Source organism: Solea senegalensis, linkage group LG11 (genome assembly GCF_019176455.1).
Source record: "Solea senegalensis isolate Sse05_10M linkage group LG11, IFAPA_SoseM_1, whole genome shotgun sequence".
In the NCBI taxonomy this organism is placed as follows: domain Eukaryota; kingdom Metazoa; phylum Chordata; class Actinopteri; order Pleuronectiformes; family Soleidae; genus Solea; species Solea senegalensis.
This window is the reverse complement of record NC_058031.1, coordinates 8,137,854-8,157,294: the sequence shown is the minus strand read 5'-3', so window position 1 is coordinate 8,157,294 and position 19,441 is coordinate 8,137,854. Positions and strand designations below refer to the sequence as shown.

Genomic DNA, 19,441 nt, shown 5'->3' with positions numbered 1-19,441 from the left:
AGCTGTGCGCCTCACACATTTGTCCCCAGAGTCTTATCGTGTTGTCCTCTCTCCGTCATGCTTTCCTGCTTGCACTGCACTGCAACTCTTATTCCCACTGTGGCTTATTCTGTCGTGCCTCTCCTTCCTCCTTTGCCTCTCTCTCTCAGTACGCTCTGGTCTACAAAGGTTTCAGCTTGCACCAGGATGATCTGCTCTTCTGGCAGCTCCCAGCACAGTTCACAGGGGATAAGGTAACTCTGAAAAACGTCCCCTCGGTCAGAGATATACTGCACCTCTGTAAATGTCCCCCAGTTGTCCCAGTCTTTTTGACTGTGTGCACAGTGATACATGACAGAAAATGGTCCTAGTTTTGTTTTTAATTCATGTTCTGTCCCTGAATACAGTTTGGGTTTCTTTTACTTGGCTGTCTGTAACTTAATACAGTTTTATTGTTTTCAGTTTTTATTGGTTTTTATAACGTTTGCTCGGATACGTGTATTCCAAAGAAAAGAAAGCCATTTAATCTATTTAAAATATACAGTTAAAAAAAGATCAAGAACCAGAACCGGAGTGTATTTTTAAAATGGTTATTAAAACTTAATAAAACAACACTCATGAGTAAAGAGGATACGATGCCAGTGAAAGGCAGCCAGTCAAGGGAACCGTTACCTTGATTAAAATGATCGATTTCTTTACGTTTGAAAACTGCTCGAAACGTTCATGGTGCCGGAACTTTTCATGTGGAAACCAAAACATTTAAAAAAAAAAAAATAATAAAAATGGGACATACACCTGTTCAAACGAGAAGTTAACCTCCTGCATAAGACATTTTTGTTTCTTCATGTTTGAGCAGGCAGGAGATCTAATGCCTCTCTTTTCCAAACCCTACTGTAGGTGGGTTCTTATGGTGGCAAACTTAAATACACCATCTCCTATGTGGCCGGTCCCAGGGGAACACTACTCGACGATGCCAACGTCCAGATTATTGTGAGTCTGCGCTCATTCCCTGACTCACTCTTCTCTCTGATGGTGACGTGAGTTTGTCGTGTGTTTGCTAACCCCGCGAGTGCTGATGTGTGCAGGGTAATGACATCACTCTGGTAGCTCACCAGCCTTGGAAGAGGAGGCAGCAAGGCAGCAGAGAGACGAACCAGTTTGAGATCGTCTTCAGAGAGGTGAGATGCTCCACGGGAGCGCAGTGACGTGTTGGATGTGCCGAGGTGACGGTGACAGGTTTGTTGAAATAGCCCGTTTTCCTTGTTTTATAGGAAAACTGGCAACGTCCTGATGGCATGCCTGCAACCCGCGAGCACCTGTTGATGGTGTTGGCTGATCTGGACGACGTCCTTATCCGAGCGTCGTACTCTTCTGAGATGCGGTCCTCCAGTATCTCTGATGTCAGCATGGAAGTAGCTGTGCCCGACTACAGCGGTTTGGCGCAGGCCCTCGAGGTAGAGCAGTGTCGCTGCCCCCCTGGATACAAGGGTCTCTCTTGCGAGGTACTTTTTTTTCTGTGTGTGTAAGAATTAGTGAGTACTAGAGGATTACTTTATAAGTGCGTCAGAAACATTTGGTGGCCTTAAAATGCAAAACACACACACTTATAGCAGCCTCCATAAAGCATGGCCCTCGTCTGAAGTACGTATAAAAAGCTTAACTTGAAGCAACAAAAACAATAGATTGAGCTTTGTGTACACACTTTTCTGCTGTGAGAATGAGGATGCTGCTGCTGTTGCTGCTGTGATGTACTCACGTGTTGCCTGGCTGAGTCCGAAAACAGCGTCATCGAGGCTTTAACCTGCCCGAGGAAGAGATGTTTTAATTACTCTTTCAGGGTCAGAAAGCACTGTTTGTGAATTGTATTTAATTAATCATGTCCTATCTCCTATTTATTTATTTTTTTATCTGACATGGACCCTCTTGTGAGTCAAATAAAGACTGAATACAATTGAAACATACTTACAGCTTGTATATGTAGCTTCTCCCCTTCTAAATGATGCACACTGGACCTTTAATTGATGATTCAATGGACTGATTTCCTTCATTCATAGTGTATCTGACTTGTGTCTGTTTTAGGACTGTGCCCCTGGTTATACTCGCACCGGTGGAGGTTTATACCTGGGTCATTGTGAGCTCTGTGAATGTAACGGCCACTCTGACGCTTGTCACCCAGAGACCGGCGTCTGCGGGGTATGAAACACGAGATTACTGTTCAAACGTGTAACCCAGGTGAGATGGATGCATCTCTAAAAGAGATTTCTTCCTCCAGGGCTGCATGCATAACACACAGGGGGAGCTGTGTGAACAGTGCGCCTCTGGCTTCTTTGGTGACCCCACTGTTGGCACTCCGGAGGACTGCCAGCCCTGCGCCTGCCCTCACACTGACCCCAACAACCAGTGAGTACTGGCACAGATAACGAGACCTCAGATTCCTCCACCACCACATTAATAGCTCGAGACAAGTCTGCGTCTGACTCACTTGCTCTTGTTCACAGCAAATGTTACTGTCTTGTATGTTCTGAAGGTCCATTATTTACCTGAACTAGTGCAAGTTCAGTTTCCTGCAGACGTCTTCTCGTGTTGTTTCCTCACAAAGCAGGATTTTGTTAACCTGTTAAAAGTAAAAGTAAAACGTTTGATCATGTTTCCTGTGCAAATTCCTTTTTTGTCAATAAAAAGGATTAGACCTCAATTGATATATGGAACCTTCTTTTTGTCTCTGTATAATTGTCTGTCTGTGTTTTTCACTCATGTGACAGGTTCTCCCCTACTTGTGAGAGCCTTGGGAATGGTGGTTACCAGTGCACTGCCTGTCAGCCGGGCTACACCGGCCAGTACTGTGAGCGGTAAGAAATCCCAGCACAGGATCCAAAACAGTCACTGAAATGATGGTTCATTTTGATGAAGTTGGTCAACTTCTTTCCACGTCTGTGTCATCAGTTGTGCTCCTGGATACGTGGGCAACCCGCAAGAGAGGGTGAAGTGTCGTCCATATGATGGTGAGGCTACATTTTGGTTTTAATAGAAATATAAAAGCACTTTCCAGGGTCTGGGATTGGCCCCACGACCTCGCATCCCTCATGTGGAGGATAAAGCGGTAGACAATGACTGAATGAATGACTGAATGACTAAACTGTGTTCAAAGATGGACTTAAACGTGTCGTTATGTTCCAAGGAGAAAATGAATAGACAGAGCTGAGATCAAAAAGACAAGTAAAACCTTGAAAGAATTTCCCTTTTGCCTATAATTTAGTTTAAGACTTATTTATCGAGCCACGTTCATGCGATACACATCCAGTCTATTTCACTATTTCATCAGATTTCCAACATGGGCGCTGTGCTAATGTGTCTCTCTATGATATACTACTTAATCGTTTATCTAAGCGAAGCAAACTCCATACTTGCTCTACAACACTGTATCACTCAACACGTTTATCTGCAACTCACAAGTGATGGTAGTTAATCAAATATGACACCAAACAAAGCACCATTGAGAAACACTTCCCTGCTGAGCTTGTTATTGCCTTTTTGCAGCTGCAGCGTCGCTGGTGGTGAAAGTCTATCCGGCGAGGGTCTTGGCGTCCCCCGGTGGCCCCGTCACTCTGCGCTGTCAGGTGTCGGGCTCTCCTCCACACTATTTCTACTGGTCCAGAGAGGACGGACGGTCCATATCTGGCGCTGCTGAGAGACGCAGACAAGGCAGGGACATGTGTTTTTTTTTTTTTGTTTGTTTTTTTAAATGATCTTAACACATGTAATGTTTCGATTGAACATGTGCATTAGAATGTGTGTGTGTGTGTGTGTGCAGGTGCAGAGCTCTACTTCCACAGTGTCAAGCCAAGTGATGCCGGCGTCTACGTCTGTACCTGCAGAGACCAGCGAAGCACCAACAGGAGTCACGCTGAAATCGTTGTCACAAGTATGTGTGGTTCCCCCTTTTTTTACTGAGATTTTCCCTTGAGCTGCTTTTTGCAGCACGGAAACGAGACCCTCGGTGTTGCAGCACATAGGTTTACTCAAGACTTTTCAGTTACTCGTGAGGTTTGCTTTCACGCCGTTCACAAAGTGTGTCGCGATATACTAAACATATATATATATAAACAGTTACTATAAAATAAATGTCTCTACATTTCACCAGGTGCTCCATCCAAAGCCATTGAGGTGACAATCGAGGAGCCGAAAGCCCAGACTGTCAGAGTGGGATCTACCGTCAGCTTCATCTGCACTGCAAAGAGCAAGGTAACGTTGGTCAATCGTATAAACGTGCATTATTTAATGTGCTTAAAAACTTCCTTCTTTTTATACTTCGCTATAGTTGGAAGTACTCAGCAGTCCCAGGTCCATTTTCTCACAAAATGTAGTAGAGACCATTTAAAATAAAACACAATCTTCTTCTATTTTGCAATTTAAAAAAAATAAAATAAAAAAAAGTCTCAAGTCATCAATGCCAATGCAAGCGTCTCGTAATCTGTGTGTGTTTGTGTGCTCGCTCCTCTGCAGTCGCCAGCTTACACACTGGTGTGGACCCGGATTGGCAACGGGAAGCTTCCCAACCGGGCCATGGACTTCAACGGCATTCTTACGATTCAGAACGTCCAGCCCGAGGACGCTGGCGCCTACGTTTGTACGGGCTCCAACATGTTTGCCATGGACGAGGGCAATGCGATCCTCTACGTGCAAGGTTCGTGATCCTTGGCACTGTATTCCGTTACCCATCACTCCCTGCCACCCCACCGGCTCCGACTCCAGCCACACCCCCACACCCCCCTCCCCTCCCCTCATGCTTGGAATGGTGCATGCGTTTCTGTTTGACTGCATTCATCAGTGTGCACTGGAAACACTTGGCTCTGGGTAACAGCATAATAAGCTTGCAGCTCTAACTCCTCATGCTTTTGCCCTTTGCTCTCAGATAACAACATAGAACGCCGTGTGTCTTATCAGTCTAGCGGGCGATCAGAAAGACAAATAAATCACGTTCATTTATAGCCTCAAAAAAATGTAAAAAATCCACGCTCTGAACTATGATTTCTTTTTTTTCACTCCCAATTTTGGAATGTACTCTCGAGATTTCAAACTTCAGAACCAGCCCACATTATTTTCTGCAATTATGAAACAAAATTGCATTAAAAATAATTGGCAAATCCTACAGGGTCACGTTGAATGACACCATAACCTGTGATCACCAAAGTCTCCTGTGTCCATCACCATTGTCCTCCACACACTTCCTCCTAGTCGTATTATCACTTATGTAAGTGCTGATTACTAATTAACACATTTTGCAGATAACGTTGCTCTGAGCAATGATCTGCACACAACGGGCGGACAAGGACACGCGATACAATGTGTCCAAACCACATTGTCTATGATTTGCTTGAAAAGTAGATTCTGCCTCGATCAGTCACGACACACAATGCTCAGGTTTAATCCCACCCCCCCCACCCCCCCGTCTAATCCTGCTGCTCTTCTTACTGCCTTTTTTGTGTGTGTGTGTGTGGTTTTTTTTTAACTCGCCGTCCGTCTTGTTGTTTGTCTCTGGTCAGTGGACTTTCCTGTGCTTTATATGAAGAAATACAGCTTGTGGGTCTCAGTGTTGAATAAAACAGTGGATAACACGTGGTGCTATGAATGCAGATTCACACACACGCTCACAGACAAACAAGCACACTTTCGGATCAGCGATTTCCGCCACCTCTCTACCGAATTTCCTTTCCTCTGGTTTTTGTTTCGTTTTTTTTTTCTCCTGTCTGTTGGTTGAATTAATCGGTGGTGGTTTGGTTGCTTCTCGATGACTGGCAGAGTCGCTGATTGCCGCTGTTAGAGGTTTTACCAGCAGGGTGCTGGGTTCTGGTGGCTGTCTTTAACTCTGGTTCTGAGGGGGCCCCCCTCCCTGTCAGAGCTGTTTGTGGAGCAGGGTGAGATGCCAGGATGGGTGTGTAGTGACTCTGCGGACTGACCTTCCAAAGAGGACGACATTGTTTCTGGAAGGAGAGGAGGGTTTTTTGTTTTTGTCTTTTTTTGTGCGATTGTCTCCGTGTGTGTGTTTTGTACCACTCGATACAGTGTTCCTTCCTGCTGTGTTACTCTCTCAGTCATCCTGAACAAACAAAAAACGGTGCTATAAACCATTCGCTTGGTTAAACCTTTGCTTCAGTTGAGTTTTGAAAAGTGCTTTTGTACGACTGTGTCTCTCCTTCATCCCTTTAGCGCGTCGGCAGACGTCTGCCCCGCTTGTGCTGATTGTTACTCGTCAGTTAGTATTTAAAAACTGACCCTTAAAGGAGTTTATTTTTATCTTAATCCTGTCAGTAATCAAGAATTGTATAATATGTTATTTTTATTTACATTCTGTCAATGTTGTTGGCACATTTTCTTTGTTTTCTTTTGATTGACTGAAATTATGTTACTCTGAATTGTTTCCATGAAATCAGATATATCAGAAATGTTTGAATTTTTTTGTTTATTTTTTTTAAGGGATTTGCCATGTCATTGTGTGTTTACATTTAGACCATTTCAAATGTTCAAAAAAATACATCTCAGAGAACGATCTCACACCTCAACCATATTTTTTTGCTTGTCTTTATTACGTACATTTGTTTTTTATTGCTTCATTTCTGTTCACACAAAAGCAAAACTGCCGCGAATATTAAACCCAAAGATACTAAAGGACACGTAACTGATGTAATGTACACATGTCACCTTTAATGTATTTATCTTAACTGTGAAAAGATTCTGTGGGAAAAAAAAGAGAAAACTGATTAAAGAAACCGCTATAGCTCAAACTGATTTATGGACAGTTATCATCATCATGAGTTTGAGGAAAAACCACAAGCTGTATGTTAGTGTTTTAACAGCTGAAATAAAACCCGTGTTTCAATGTTTAAAAACTGCTTCTTGCTACTAACCTGCATGTCTCATGTGTGGCTACTCTGCATATTTTCATCTCCCCTTTTTGGCTGCTGTACAGTTCATTTTGAGTCGACGTATGTGTGTGTGTGTTTTCATAATTCTGTATGCAAGGAGCACTGTTTTTGTTTGACGCCGAGTGTCTCATGTCCAATATCAACACACCTCGATGCGCGGTGCGTACGGTTCTCATAATGTGTCAGGTAAGTGTTCAAGATATGTCATTCCTGTGAGTAGAAAATAAAATGGCACCAAGGATAATGAGCCAAAAGCGCTCGGATGATTAAAACAAGCATGTTGACATCATGTGAGACACTTTTGTGGACTCAAATTGGACGAAAGCGCCACGGCAGCTCACGTCTGCAGATGAATAAGTGTATCTTGTGGAGGTGCGGGGGTGAACTGCTGCTGTCCTGGAGAACTGACCTGTTAGTTTACCTGTTCCCTCCCTCCCCTTCCTCCCCTTCCTCCCACATCCCCAGAGGCTTCACAGGCTCAGATGTTTTACACAGCCTATGAAATGTTTGAAGGACACAGAAAGCGTAAGTCCACACGGGCACGGTTTCCTCTCTGCTGGGCTCCCGGGAGGACCGGCCTGTCCCTCCCTCCCTCTTTCTCTCTCATGTCATGCATGCACTCATCTTCCGCAGCATGGATATACTTGGCGGCCCAGTAGCGCCCATGTACAATCAGCCAAGCATTTCTGAGACACAGAAACTCTGTGCTCTCACTTACGTTGCCCCAGAGCATCCGTGTTTTCGAGCATATTATTCATCTTTTTTTTAAAATTATTATTCACCGTGCAGCCTTTTGTTTTTTGTTTTTTGAATATATTATTAAGTCATTTTTCTGCGAGTCACAGCTTATATGATTGTACCTGAGCATTACTGGCTCTGATCTGGCTCTTTGGGTTCATTGGGGTCCATCACTGCAGGAAAAAGTGCACGTTTCTTCTTGTGGGGCAACTTCTCATGAATGTTGAGGCTACATTGTATGAGGACAAGTCAGTAAAAGCTATCAAATATTTTTTACAGTTCTGCCATTGTAGATTCAGCTCTGTTCAAGTGCTTGAGTACTGATAAAAAAAAATACATTATAGAGCATATTTTTTCCCAATTATGTACAGAAATCCACAGATATTTTGGTTCAAAATTCTTCTTCTGTTTATGCGACCATGTCTCCACATTCAGAGACAAAAGATGCCCCTTCTTTTTTTTTTCTCTCCACCCTTTGCTCTTTTCCCCCTTTTTTTCTCCCCAGGAAACATGATGTACTGGGGCAGTAGCTGTCATCTGGGCTTCAAACATCATACTGTGCTTAATACATCCCATCACACCCTTATTGCATCATAGCTAAATGTGGGTAGCAGTCTGGTATCCAGTGTGACACTGCGCGCGTCATGCAGATGGGCGTTTTTCAACGTGATATTAATAGACGATGAGTCAAATATGTAGTCATTCATATGTAATTAAAATCTTATGGATTTAATATACAAGGAAACCTCTCCGGCAGTATCTGGGTACTCGGATAAATACTGCCACACTAACATGGCAGGTGCACCAAGCTATTTTCTACTAAATAGTTTGTCCGTATAAAACTGTTGACAGCATGAGTCGCGTGTTATCCAGAGTCACAATGACACCGTCCAGACTCTAAAATAATAACAGTTCAGTTTTGCACTGACTTTTATAGACCACAGGGGGAGATTAACGACAGCACTGACTTGTAAAGTCTTTGTTATAAATGAAACGGATCAACCTCTGTTCAACTTCTTGATGAATAACCGTGACTGGGTTTTTTTTTTATGAATTGCTATAAATTCGTCATTTTCTTTTCATTCATCACCAACATCAAGTCCAAATGTTCCTTTTTTTTCTCTCTCGAGTATTTCGAGTTTGTTGTTAAATAATGTGTTCAAAGTTTAAACTTAACACTATAAAAACATGAAAACATTCCTGTTATTTTACCACTATACTATTATAGGCTCGCAGACTTACCCGCGTAATTGTTTGTTTTCAGCAGTACAAATAAAATCACTTACAAAGGAACCAAAAAACAAGTTGTGCACTTCCAATCGGTATTGAGTCAATCTCATCAGTTCTGTCATAGTCTGTTTCAAATTGTATTGAAAACCTTTTTCTTTTTTTTTCTTTCTTTAAAAGAAGCGGCCGCTCACGAAAGCTCTCTGCCTCTGTAGCATTGGTGCCACTAAGGTCGCAGAGGTTTTAGCCGCATACTCCTCCCTGCCTTATGAAAGAGGCTTTTCTTTTGCCCTGTCACACTGGGGATCATACAGGACTGAAAATGAAGTCAAACTGGCGCAGGCAGCATATGCCCAGAGGCTATGCCAAGGTCTGCCTGCCACATCTCATCTGTTCTGTCTGAGAGCAGACATGTGGACTGCCAAGGGTGACAGTGAGGGGGGGGGGGTTAGTGCAGGCAGAGGCCATCACAGTCCAGTCAATTCATAGCACATGTACTATAAAGCACTGATTATAGTCTCCCTACAGCGTTTCATTCCCCTCTGTCTCTGCATCAGTAGACACGTCTGTATCATCACACGTTTCCACCTCTGATAAGTCTCTGTTTTGAGTCCTGTTTGACTGGTGTGTCTACCTCTGTAGCTGGAGAAGGGGTCCATCCTGTGGCCACCGCCACTCCCTCAGTGCTGAATGTCCAGCAAGGCCAGCGGGCAGAGTTTCGCTGCACGGTGACAGGAAATCCAACTCCCGCAGTCGAATGGATCGGTACGACCAGTTAGAACTCCTTCATTGTGGCATTTGTCACGGTCCTTGTTGGGCTAATGATTCACATTTGAGGAATTTGGGTGTATTCGAAAGTCTCCGTTCCTCACCAGTGTTGAATCAGTGATGAGATGTAACTGTGTGATTTGTTCCAGGAGTTCCAGGAAAGAGAATGAGTCCCAGAGCAGTGGTTCGTGGTGGCGTACTTATCTTTTCAGCCGTGGATCCAGCTGATGAGGGAGAGTACACCTGCAAGGCCCTGAACACTCACGGCGAGCACACAGCACGGGTTTCCCTCTTTGTCCAAAGTATGCTCCTTTTTTATGTGCGTGCTGTTCCCTCATGCAAGTCCCTACAATGTACATGATAAGGTTTTAGGGTTAAGACTTAATTACATTTTTGCATTTGGCTAAAATACAGTTTTTGATTAAGCAAGTAATAGTCGCGGTTAAAGCACTAGTACGCAACTTTATTACCAAATCACATCAAGCACCTTTTTTGTACATATGTGTATATTTTATTTTATTTATTTATTTATTTATTAGCAGCATAATTCACTTTTATTCAGAACCTATATTTAAAAACACAGAGAGCGCACAACAGCCTAAAGTTGATGTAGTTCACTTTTTTATGAAAACTAGTCAATAAAAACGAGACTTTTTGAAGCACAACTATTATTAAATCAGCATTTTTTTAACCCTGTCAAACAATCAAGCATTATAAAACACTCTTGCTTCAGTGTGGGCCGTCCAACTGTCATCAAAAATCAGTCAAGTTCATCGAGTGACAGTAGCTTTGGATGGTCTTCTCTGTGTTTGTGATACACAGTGTCTACACTTTGTCTTTGAATGATGACGATGCATTTGTTTGGTCAGAATCCAACCCAAGTGGTCTGGGCACTCAGCCCCAAGTCCAGGTCAGTCCCCAAAATATTGAAGTCCACGAGGGTGACACCTTGAGGTTGTACTGCCGTGCATCAGGATCGCCCACCCCAATGCTCACCTGGTTGAAAAATGGAGGAGTAATCCCTGCACAGGTGAGACCCCCGCTGTTGCAGTACCTCAACGGCAACTTTAACGTGGTTTGATTAAAACTGTGCCGTGTGTCCATCTCGCACCTCAAGGTGCGTCCGGCGCCGCTGGTATTTCATCATTCTGTGCCAGTTTTTTATGACTATTCTAGCATTTGTGACCATTTACCTGTATTTTTTCCCTCCCTTCTGTTTGTCTCCTCCCCCTTTTTTTTGATCCCACCCCGTTCTGACGTGTGCTCAGGCCATTCCCTCTCACGGTTTCCATCAGTTTAAAAGCAACAGTCTCGATGTGTTACACAGACGTATTGAGGAGCTGCAGGTCTGTCCATCTGTCTGATGTCTGTCTGTCCTGTCTCGTAGTTCACATCCGTTGTCCACTACTGACCTTGTCCTCACATTATTCGTCCACTAAGTGCATGACCAACCATGTCTTTGATTCACGCCTTATAAACGCTGTTCATTAGCTGCTCACTAAGTCCATGTCCATGCTGGTGCCAAATACACTGAAATCTACTGGCTGGGTCTGGTTGACTTCGTGGTGAACTTTGCATGCAGTATTTTATGAAGTTGTTCCATAGTGTTCGTTCTGTCCGTGTTTCTGTCCACATCATATCATCCCTCACGTGTTTGAGCTTCCGGCAGTTGATCGTGGTACCACGTGTGTTGATAGGACTAGTACACAGCAGGCACCGCAGGTATTTCAGACACTTTTTTTTGCCAGACGCAGACTCCTCTGCCCCAGGGGGGTTTTGTGCGAGTCTGGTTTCTCCGCTGTCCTCCTGATTTCAGCTAAAGCTCCAGAGACCTGTTTAATTCTGCATTAGAGCCAGTGCCTTATGTCAGCCTTTCCCAGGGGCCGCTGAGCTTTGCCGTGCGATCACGCAGAAATTCTGTGTGCTTTAGCAAATGGTTTGCTTTGAAAACCCGTCAGTGGGTTCAGACACACATTGAGCAAGGGCCCCGCCTCAGCCACTGCTTGGTTTTGCCTCGCTCATGGTTGAGCGGGCCAGAGCTAAGCGGCTTTGTCCATGGATGCCCCAACAACCCCCCCGCCCCCCGGATACAGTAATCCATCCCTGGACCCTCCCCGCCCTGTTTCCCCCTCCCCTCTGCAGTGTTTCCAAACATGATTAAAGTTCATTCTTCAGCTTATTCAGAGTAAATAAGTCAAGTTGTTGACTCATGAGATATAAAGTTGCGAGAGCTCTTAAAAGTAAGTGGTGAAGTTGTTTCAGAGTTTGCTCCAAGGTATTTTAAAGGTGAATATTTTGACTACAGTGATAATTCCCAGATTTGGTAAGGTGTTACGCTTATATATACTTGCTTTGCAATGCTCAAAACAACGTGTCACAAACTGTCTAATTTTTTCCATATTTTGTCCAATCACTAATTCTTTCAAAATAAAATAGTAGTGTAGTAAATGTAACCACCACCAATCATGTTATAATTAACAAAAAAATCACTAGTATTGTGGCATTATGGTACTTTGTGCAGCGCATCACATGATGAAGTACTGTGCCATAGAAATTCTAAACAAAAAAAGAAGTCCATGTATAGAAAAACTGTAGCAATAACAGCTTCTGTCTTGTCTTTAAGATCACACACTTCACCGTAGTGCTTTTGTGTTGCTGTTAGCTAGTGATGTCACAATGTCAGTAATGTCATGTGTTGTTTCAAGGGACGCGAGGCAGGTAAGTGATACCTTTGAGATGTGATGCTTGTATATTTAAAGCCCCAGTGTGTAACTTCTGTCACCCAAACACAACTACTGTCACGGCCACCTCGGACTTGCCCCAAACCTCAGGCGATCCCGCAGAGATTTACTCAGTTCAAAGTGAGCTGAGCAGATACTAAAACGTGACGTCGACAGACTGTGATTGGTCAAAGGAGGAGTCATGAGCGCGACTCCCGATATCAAACCGTTAAAAGACTAAAGAAAATCCTGAAAACATGTGTTCATCTCCCACATTTAGCAAGGAAATTTCTAAAATCTCAACATTTAACACCACTATACTGAGAAACACAGGATTGACAAGCTAAACCAAGCATTGAACTCATGTAGCGATGGTGTGAATGTAGCAGACATATTTTTAATTAATTATTTTTTTAAATTCAAGGTTACACACTACAGCTTTAATGGCAGCGAATAGGCAAATATGCAGCGAAGACTGGTGTTTAATAAGATTTCTTATCGATCTGTTCTCTCCAGGCGCGCATGGACCGCACGGACATTGGCACTCTGCTCATCCCCAACATCAAGATGTCCGATGCTGGCACTTACATGTGCGTTGGCAGCAACAGCATTGGCTCCAATAGTGCTCCCATTAAAGTCACGGTGCTCAAAGGTGAGATGGCGAGACAGTGCACCTGACTGAAGTAGTCCTGGTTTCATGACCAGGGCTGCAACGATTAATCAATGATTAGTTCATTACTAAATTGATTCACAACTATTTTGATAACTGACTAATACGTACTGTATACGTTTCTTATAAAAGAAGCAATTTCATTTTTTTTTGTCCTGCGTCTTTATGACAGTAAAGACAGTTTGTCTTGGGTTTGTGGACAAAACAACACACTTACACATAGGACAAGGTCATTTAAAGGTTTGGGAAACAGTGATGGACAGTCAGTTTTGGCAATGTTCTCTGTGCGTTTTAAAGCGAGAACGCAATCTAATGCATTTGTTTTGAACAGCGGACCACGGCTCCTCCGTGGTCAGCATCCAGCCTTCGATTGCTGATGTCCAGGAGGGCCAGAGTCTGGAGCTCAACTGCTTTGCACCTGGAAATCCTCCTCCCCAGGTCACCTGGACGAGAGCCAGTGGACGCCTCGCCTCCAACCACCAGGTAGTTTCACGAATGTACAAAAAAAATGCATATAAGCTGCTTATGAATGACTGTGTGTCATTGTACCATTTCTTTGGAACTGTACAATTTCCCACTTTTAATGTGGTGTAATGTAACTTCTTCCCTTGGTGTTGATTTATGTGTGTTTCACTTACTTATTCTATTTTAATATTAGTCTGTGCTACTTCATTAACTGGAAAATCCCAGTGTACATTCCGGATACCTCACAGATTACGATATTACATGCAAATACGCTGAGAGCAAATAGGATTGAGCTATACTTTAACCAACTGTGATATTGTGATTTACGACACATTTCTCAGGGTCTCAAGACATGTGTAGTGGAAATAATTCAATTCAATCGTATTTTTTAGTATTATAAGCAGAACTGAAGCGTCTCCTTCCATCAGGTTCTGGGCAATCAGCTGCGTATCCTGTCGGCCTCTCCTGAAGACTCAGGAGAATATATCTGTCGGGTGCAGAAGAACCCTGCAGACCCAGGATCTCGTGTCCATCAGTCCTCGGTCTCCGTGTCCGTCACTTCATCTACTTCACGTAGGTCAATTTTGTGTAAAGCAGTAAATACAAGGGCTCATTTATACACGTTTAGCACATTTAATCTCACCGTACGCTGCTGTGTCAGAGGAGTTACTTCTGAGTTGACAGTCATGTCTTGCTCACTTAGGAAATTACTCTTGATGGCAGCATCAGCCAAAGGCTGGGATAAACACATTAAGGGCAGGGCAGTACATAGCAGAGTGTTGTTCTCAGACCAACACTGTCTCACTTCACAGATTAACTTTCCATTTCAGCTTTCCAGTGACCTCAGAATCAAAGATTTTCCTTGCTATTACTATCCCATGATCTCATCCTCATTCGCTCTCTCCTGGACTGACTTCTAAAACTGCCGCCAACAATAATCCAGGGCCACATTGAATAGTAATTTGTTACTTCGAGTGTCTGTGAATCGTAAATCAGATTAAGAAAGAGAGATTGTGGACAGTAATGTTCTGAAAGAACAAACTGCTGGTTTCTGCTGCAGGTCCTCAGAGTCCAATCATCGCCATTGAGCCACACAGCGCTGCGGTGCGCGTGGGGGAGACGGCCAGCTTCAGGTGCAAGGTGTACAGCGGCACCCAGCCTGTCAGACTGGAGTGGAAGCTGGCCGGGTGGAACAACAACCAGCCACTGCCAGGTAATCACCACACACACAAACACACAACCTCTGCCAAGGCTGCACAATATCCCACGTGTTCAATCTTGAAGGGTTAATTGTATTAAAAAAAAAAAAGAAATCCTGAATCTGCATCCATATCCAGCAATCATTTCTTCCATCCCCAGAAAATTTCATCCAAACACCTTTTATTTGGAGATCAAGGCGAGGAATAAGTGTTTTAACATTTGGGCTACGTAAAAATATGTCCTAATGTCTACTTCAAATGCAATAGGGGCAAACAAACTTTAGTTGGAAGTGTTTGAAATATGGAAAGCCATTTCCAACACTGAAATGAAGTCATGTCCACATGAAGAAATAGTCTTTCGGATCCACATACTTGTGCCAGGTTTTCTCAAGCATGTGCTACATAAAACCCAAATATTGGGGTCACTTTTTATTTCATAAATTTTCCACAAATAATGTAAGGACACAGTTAAAAACAGCTATGAAATGTCAATAGTTTTCTTTTTGTAGTAGGGTTAGAATTATGGTTCTTTGAGATATACATATATATCTATATAATAAGTCTCCAACAAGTCATTTGTCCCTCTCTCCTCCAGATAATGTCAAAGTCGGCCCAGATGGCTCTGTCATGACCATTACCCCTGTTCGCTCCATCAACCACGGCGCCTACCGCTGCGTGGCGAGCAACCTATACGGCATCACGCACACCATCGTGTCTTTGATTGTCAAAGGTGAGTAACATGTCTCCCGCACTCTGCAGACAAGGGTTCCCTCTAGTGACTGATGTGAGACATAGCCATGTGATCCTTGTGTGCCTGTGCTCTCCAGAGTCTCCAGTGGCCACTGTCACCCCTCTTGGACCTGTGCGTGTCAGAGTGGGCGAACCCATTAACCTGGAATGCCAGGCATCAGGAGAGCCGCGACCTTCTGTCTCGTGGCACAGGCTGGACAGCAACCGCAAGATAATGCTGAACAGCCCCGTTCCCATGGAGTCCAATGCGGTCATGCAGGTACTGCTACAGCTGACATGAAGAGCGGAAAAGCTTCAAATCACTGATTTCTTCAATACTCGGCTGAAATCTGAAATTTCCCTTTTCTGCAGATACTCGTAGCACGTCCAGAAGACAGTGGCACTTATGTGTGCACGGCTCGCAACAATGAGGGCTCTACAGAGACCAAGGTGGAGGTTATTGTTGAGGGAGGCTCTCAGCTTCCATCAGTGCCTCGGGCATCTGTTCCTGAGCCACGGAGGGTTGTGGTGGAGGGAGAGACAGTAACACTGCTCTGTGAGGCCCATGGTAATGACTGCTAAAACATCTAAACTGGCCTCTTATGTCACTTTTTATATGACAATACAAATGAAAACAAATGTTTTTGTAAATAAAGCAACACTAGAGTCTGATTTGTCGCCGTTTGCGTTTCTAGGTTTCCCCTCACCAACAATCACATGGTCCAAGCTGAGGGCTCCTCTACCATGGGGACACAAGATTGTCAAGAACAGCTTGGTTCTGCTCCGCGTGGGCCGGCAGGACTCTGGAGAATACATCTGCAGTGCCACCAACCACATGGGAACCAGTGAAGTCACCATCATGCTCGATGTCGAAAGTGAGTCTCAAGCTTTTTTTCCATCAGCTTTTGTCATTTACTGTCATTTTTGTCCTCATTTCTAAAGGAATTCTATTATATAAATATTAATCATAACCCAAGTCTGTATATGCTTTGTTTTTCCTCCTATGTCTAGCTCGTCCTTATGCCTCTGTGTTGGATGTGGCTGTGCGGGTAGGGGAGGTGATCAGGTTGCAATGCCTGGCACACGGAACTCCTCCTTTGACCTACACTTGGACCAGAACGGACAGACCCTTGTCACCGAGGGCTCAGATTAACGGAGGGGATCTGCAGATTAATCTGGCCACTGCTGAGGATGCTGGGAGCTACAAGTGTGTGGCCACTAATAAAGTGGGCGACAGTCACGTTGAGGCTAAAGTCACAGTCAGATGTAAGTGTAAAAATATCATGATTGGATACATACAGATGTAGTTGGTTAAGCTAAAAACTTTAAATGGAGTTTCCATGGCACGACTCGACCTTCAGTAAATGATGTCTCTATTGTTTCCTTCTGTAGCACCTCTTGCAGTGCGTGTATCACCCCAGGTTGAGGTAAAGGCCCAGGGCAGTGCTGTGGAGTTCACCTGCTCAGCAGCAGGAGGTACCGACACCAAAATAGAGTGGCTTAAGGAAGGAGGAGCTCTGCCGCCAAACCACCACGTCAAGGACGGCGTGCTCAGGTGACTCATGGCGCCATATATTGGTTTTGGTAAAAACAGGACACTGAACAAGACAGAAACAGCTCCGACCAAACACGCAGTCAGTCACTCATCATATCGTCATTTTTATCAGACTTACACTGAATAATAATTAGACCTCATGCACTGTTTCTCACATTCACCCACATACCGTCAAACCTGTATATTTCTGTGCTTATAACACATGATAACTCTAATCAATTACCTTTTATTATCTCCTGTGCTGCAAATTTTCTAAATGCATCTTTTCTTAATCTTATAACAGTAGAGTACTGAAATAGTCCCTTAAATGTGTAACGTGTGTAATTGCATCTCTGTCTGCAGGATCGAGAACCTCGAGCAGAGCAATGAAGGAGTTTATATCTGCAGAGCCAGCAGTGTGTATGGTTTGGCCCAGGATACTGCCAGACTGACAATTCAGGGTCTGTAACATTTACTGCAAATATACCAACGTAAACACTACTTCCCGTGTTTTTTTCATTTCACTTACTGTTGTTTTTCCGCTCCATTGCGTTGCCACAGCCCTGCCGAAGGTCATGATCAACGTGCGCACCTCAGTGCAGACTGTGATGATCGGCAACTCTGTGGAGTTCGAATGCCAGGCCGTCGGTGACCCCGAGCCCACTGTCCAGTGGAGTAAAGTGGGCGGGGCTTTGCCAGCTCACATCATGGTGAAGGGCGGAATGCTGAAGATCGAGCAAGTGACCGAGGCCGACGCGGGGCAGTACCGCTGCACCGCCACCAACGACGTCGGCTCAGTGCAGTCCCAGGTGGTGCTTCATGTGCAGTGTGAGTAATCCTTGAATGAACTTCTTAGAATCTAATAGTACGACTGCAGACTATGAAGTGGACTCCTCTGCTCACCAAGCACGTCAAGGAACTATGATGGTCTTCACTTACTGAAAGGATGTTCTTCTTCTTTGTTTGCTTAATAAGCCTCAAAATGTGAAATCCATTTGGGCTGCTGTAAGAAACATAGTAGAACAAAACGGCCCTTGCTTAAAATACGAAATAAAAAAAGTGTATTCTAAGGCTTTGGGGGGAAATATGCACTCATACAAACACTGAGTAGTTTATTCCATTTCAGCCACTTGACCTTTAAGCCTGCAGTTCTTCCATCTCTTATTAAAATTAATTTCTGTTTTTTCTTTCTCCCTCAGCTCTTCCTCAAATTGCTGCGCTGCCAGAAACTAAAGAGGTGACAGTCGGGTCCGATGCTGTCTTACCCTGTGTGGCTTCAGGGTATCCTGTACCTGAGATCAAATGGTCCAAGGTAACTAAGATGTTTATGTAAACCAAAAATGTAACTTGAGGAATTGGGGAATTCAAATGCATTCATTTATTTATTTTTTTTAAACTTTATGCTGTTTATGGTCTAAATATGTGTCCGTTCATTTAAAATGGGCCCGTGTCACAGCAGCTCTATTCACTCCATTTAAGTCTGGACAGTGTGTGATATTATTTTACTGACGCGTGTCTCTGACTGTGTCTATGTCTTTATGTAGATGGATGGAGAGCTTCTTCCCAAGTGTTTCCAGGAAGCCAACGTGCTGACAGTTCCTCGCGTGACCCACGAGGATTCTGGGACGTACGTGTGCACCGCCTCCAACAAACAGGGCAAAGTGGAGGCCTTCACTACACTTCAAGTTCATGGTGTGTCTGTGGAGTGGAGACTACAATAGGGATGATGAATCAAGCATGGTTGTCTGTATCTAACTGTGAAGTTGTGTGCTTACTTTTCTTTTTTTTGCAGAGAGAGTGATGCCATACTTTGCCCAGGAACCACTGTCCTACCTCACACTACCCACCATCAAAAATGCCTATAAGGTTTTTAGCATCAAGATCAACTTTAGACCTGATAATGTTGATGGTAAGCAAGCACCGCGTAAAATATCAGTTGAAATGTGTACTATACGACTTTATACTTGTGTCGCAGTAATGTCACTGTACTGTGTGTACTGCTATGTGTTGTGTCCTGTGTTTTTGTCATATTTTCCTCATGTGGTACTTTACTGAGTCTTCGTCTTCTTTCTTTTCCTCGTCACCTTGCTCTTCCTCTCACCCACGCGGTGGGAAGGTCTCATATTGTACGCCGGTGAGTCTCGGTGCTTGAGAACCACAGGAGCTCAAGGCTGATGTTGTGAAGTGCTGCTTTTGTTTTTGGCTGCATCGGACTTTCACATAATGCACCCAGCTCAGAGCTGATTCATGAGGGCTTTGAAAGAGATGTGATATTGTTGCATGGCCTTTCTTTTTAAACATTACAGTCATTAAAAACTTGGTTCGACGTCATAATATAATGTACCAGCTTCTGCGTTGCCTTTAAAGTAGCACTGCTTAAAAACAATGTTATACTCATATTTCTTGATATTTAAAAGGAGTTACTGGATTTTTTTTACCTGCCAATAGTTTGTGGAGACATGACAGCAAATGTAAAAGACAGTATATTA

The 19,441-nt window shown here is 43.8% G+C and overlaps 1 protein-coding gene across 2 annotated transcripts in view; it reads left to right on the top strand.

The window, feature by feature from the left end:
• hspg2 (heparan sulfate proteoglycan 2) overlaps nt 1-19,441 on the top strand; it is an 85,946-nt gene that overhangs the window by 56,980 nt on the left and 9,525 nt on the right. The window contains exons 37-69 of one of the 2 annotated variants that reach the window (XM_044038529.1): nt 150-233; nt 877-969; nt 1,065-1,157; nt 1,251-1,481; nt 2,059-2,172; nt 2,252-2,379; nt 2,742-2,828; nt 2,923-2,981; nt 3,517-3,681; nt 3,791-3,901; nt 4,121-4,221; nt 4,483-4,663; nt 7,368-7,427; nt 9,510-9,632; nt 9,785-9,937; nt 10,505-10,665; nt 10,904-10,981; nt 12,872-13,007; nt 13,357-13,508; nt 13,919-14,063; nt 14,551-14,703; nt 15,285-15,419; nt 15,517-15,698; nt 15,791-15,986; nt 16,114-16,293; nt 16,430-16,684; nt 16,811-16,973; nt 17,316-17,413; nt 17,514-17,780; nt 18,152-18,264; nt 18,497-18,644; nt 18,745-18,861; nt 19,069-19,086. In XM_044038529.1, the coding sequence (XP_043894464.1) occupies nt 150-233; nt 877-969; nt 1,065-1,157; nt 1,251-1,481; nt 2,059-2,172; nt 2,252-2,379; nt 2,742-2,828; nt 2,923-2,981; nt 3,517-3,681; nt 3,791-3,901; nt 4,121-4,221; nt 4,483-4,663; nt 7,368-7,427; nt 9,510-9,632; nt 9,785-9,937; nt 10,505-10,665; nt 10,904-10,981; nt 12,872-13,007; nt 13,357-13,508; nt 13,919-14,063; nt 14,551-14,703; nt 15,285-15,419; nt 15,517-15,698; nt 15,791-15,986; nt 16,114-16,293; nt 16,430-16,684; nt 16,811-16,973; nt 17,316-17,413; nt 17,514-17,780; nt 18,152-18,264; nt 18,497-18,644; nt 18,745-18,861; nt 19,069-19,086 (4,480 nt within the window). The remainder of the gene's footprint in view (nt 1-149; nt 234-876; nt 970-1,064; nt 1,158-1,250; nt 1,482-2,058; nt 2,173-2,251; nt 2,380-2,741; nt 2,829-2,922; nt 2,982-3,516; nt 3,682-3,790; nt 3,902-4,120; nt 4,222-4,482; nt 4,664-7,367; nt 7,428-9,509; nt 9,633-9,784; nt 9,938-10,504; nt 10,666-10,903; nt 10,982-12,871; nt 13,008-13,356; nt 13,509-13,918; nt 14,064-14,550; nt 14,704-15,284; nt 15,420-15,516; nt 15,699-15,790; nt 15,987-16,113; nt 16,294-16,429; nt 16,685-16,810; nt 16,974-17,315; nt 17,414-17,513; nt 17,781-18,151; nt 18,265-18,496; nt 18,645-18,744; nt 18,862-19,068; nt 19,087-19,441) is intronic. The other variant, XM_044038530.1, reaches the window with a different exon arrangement.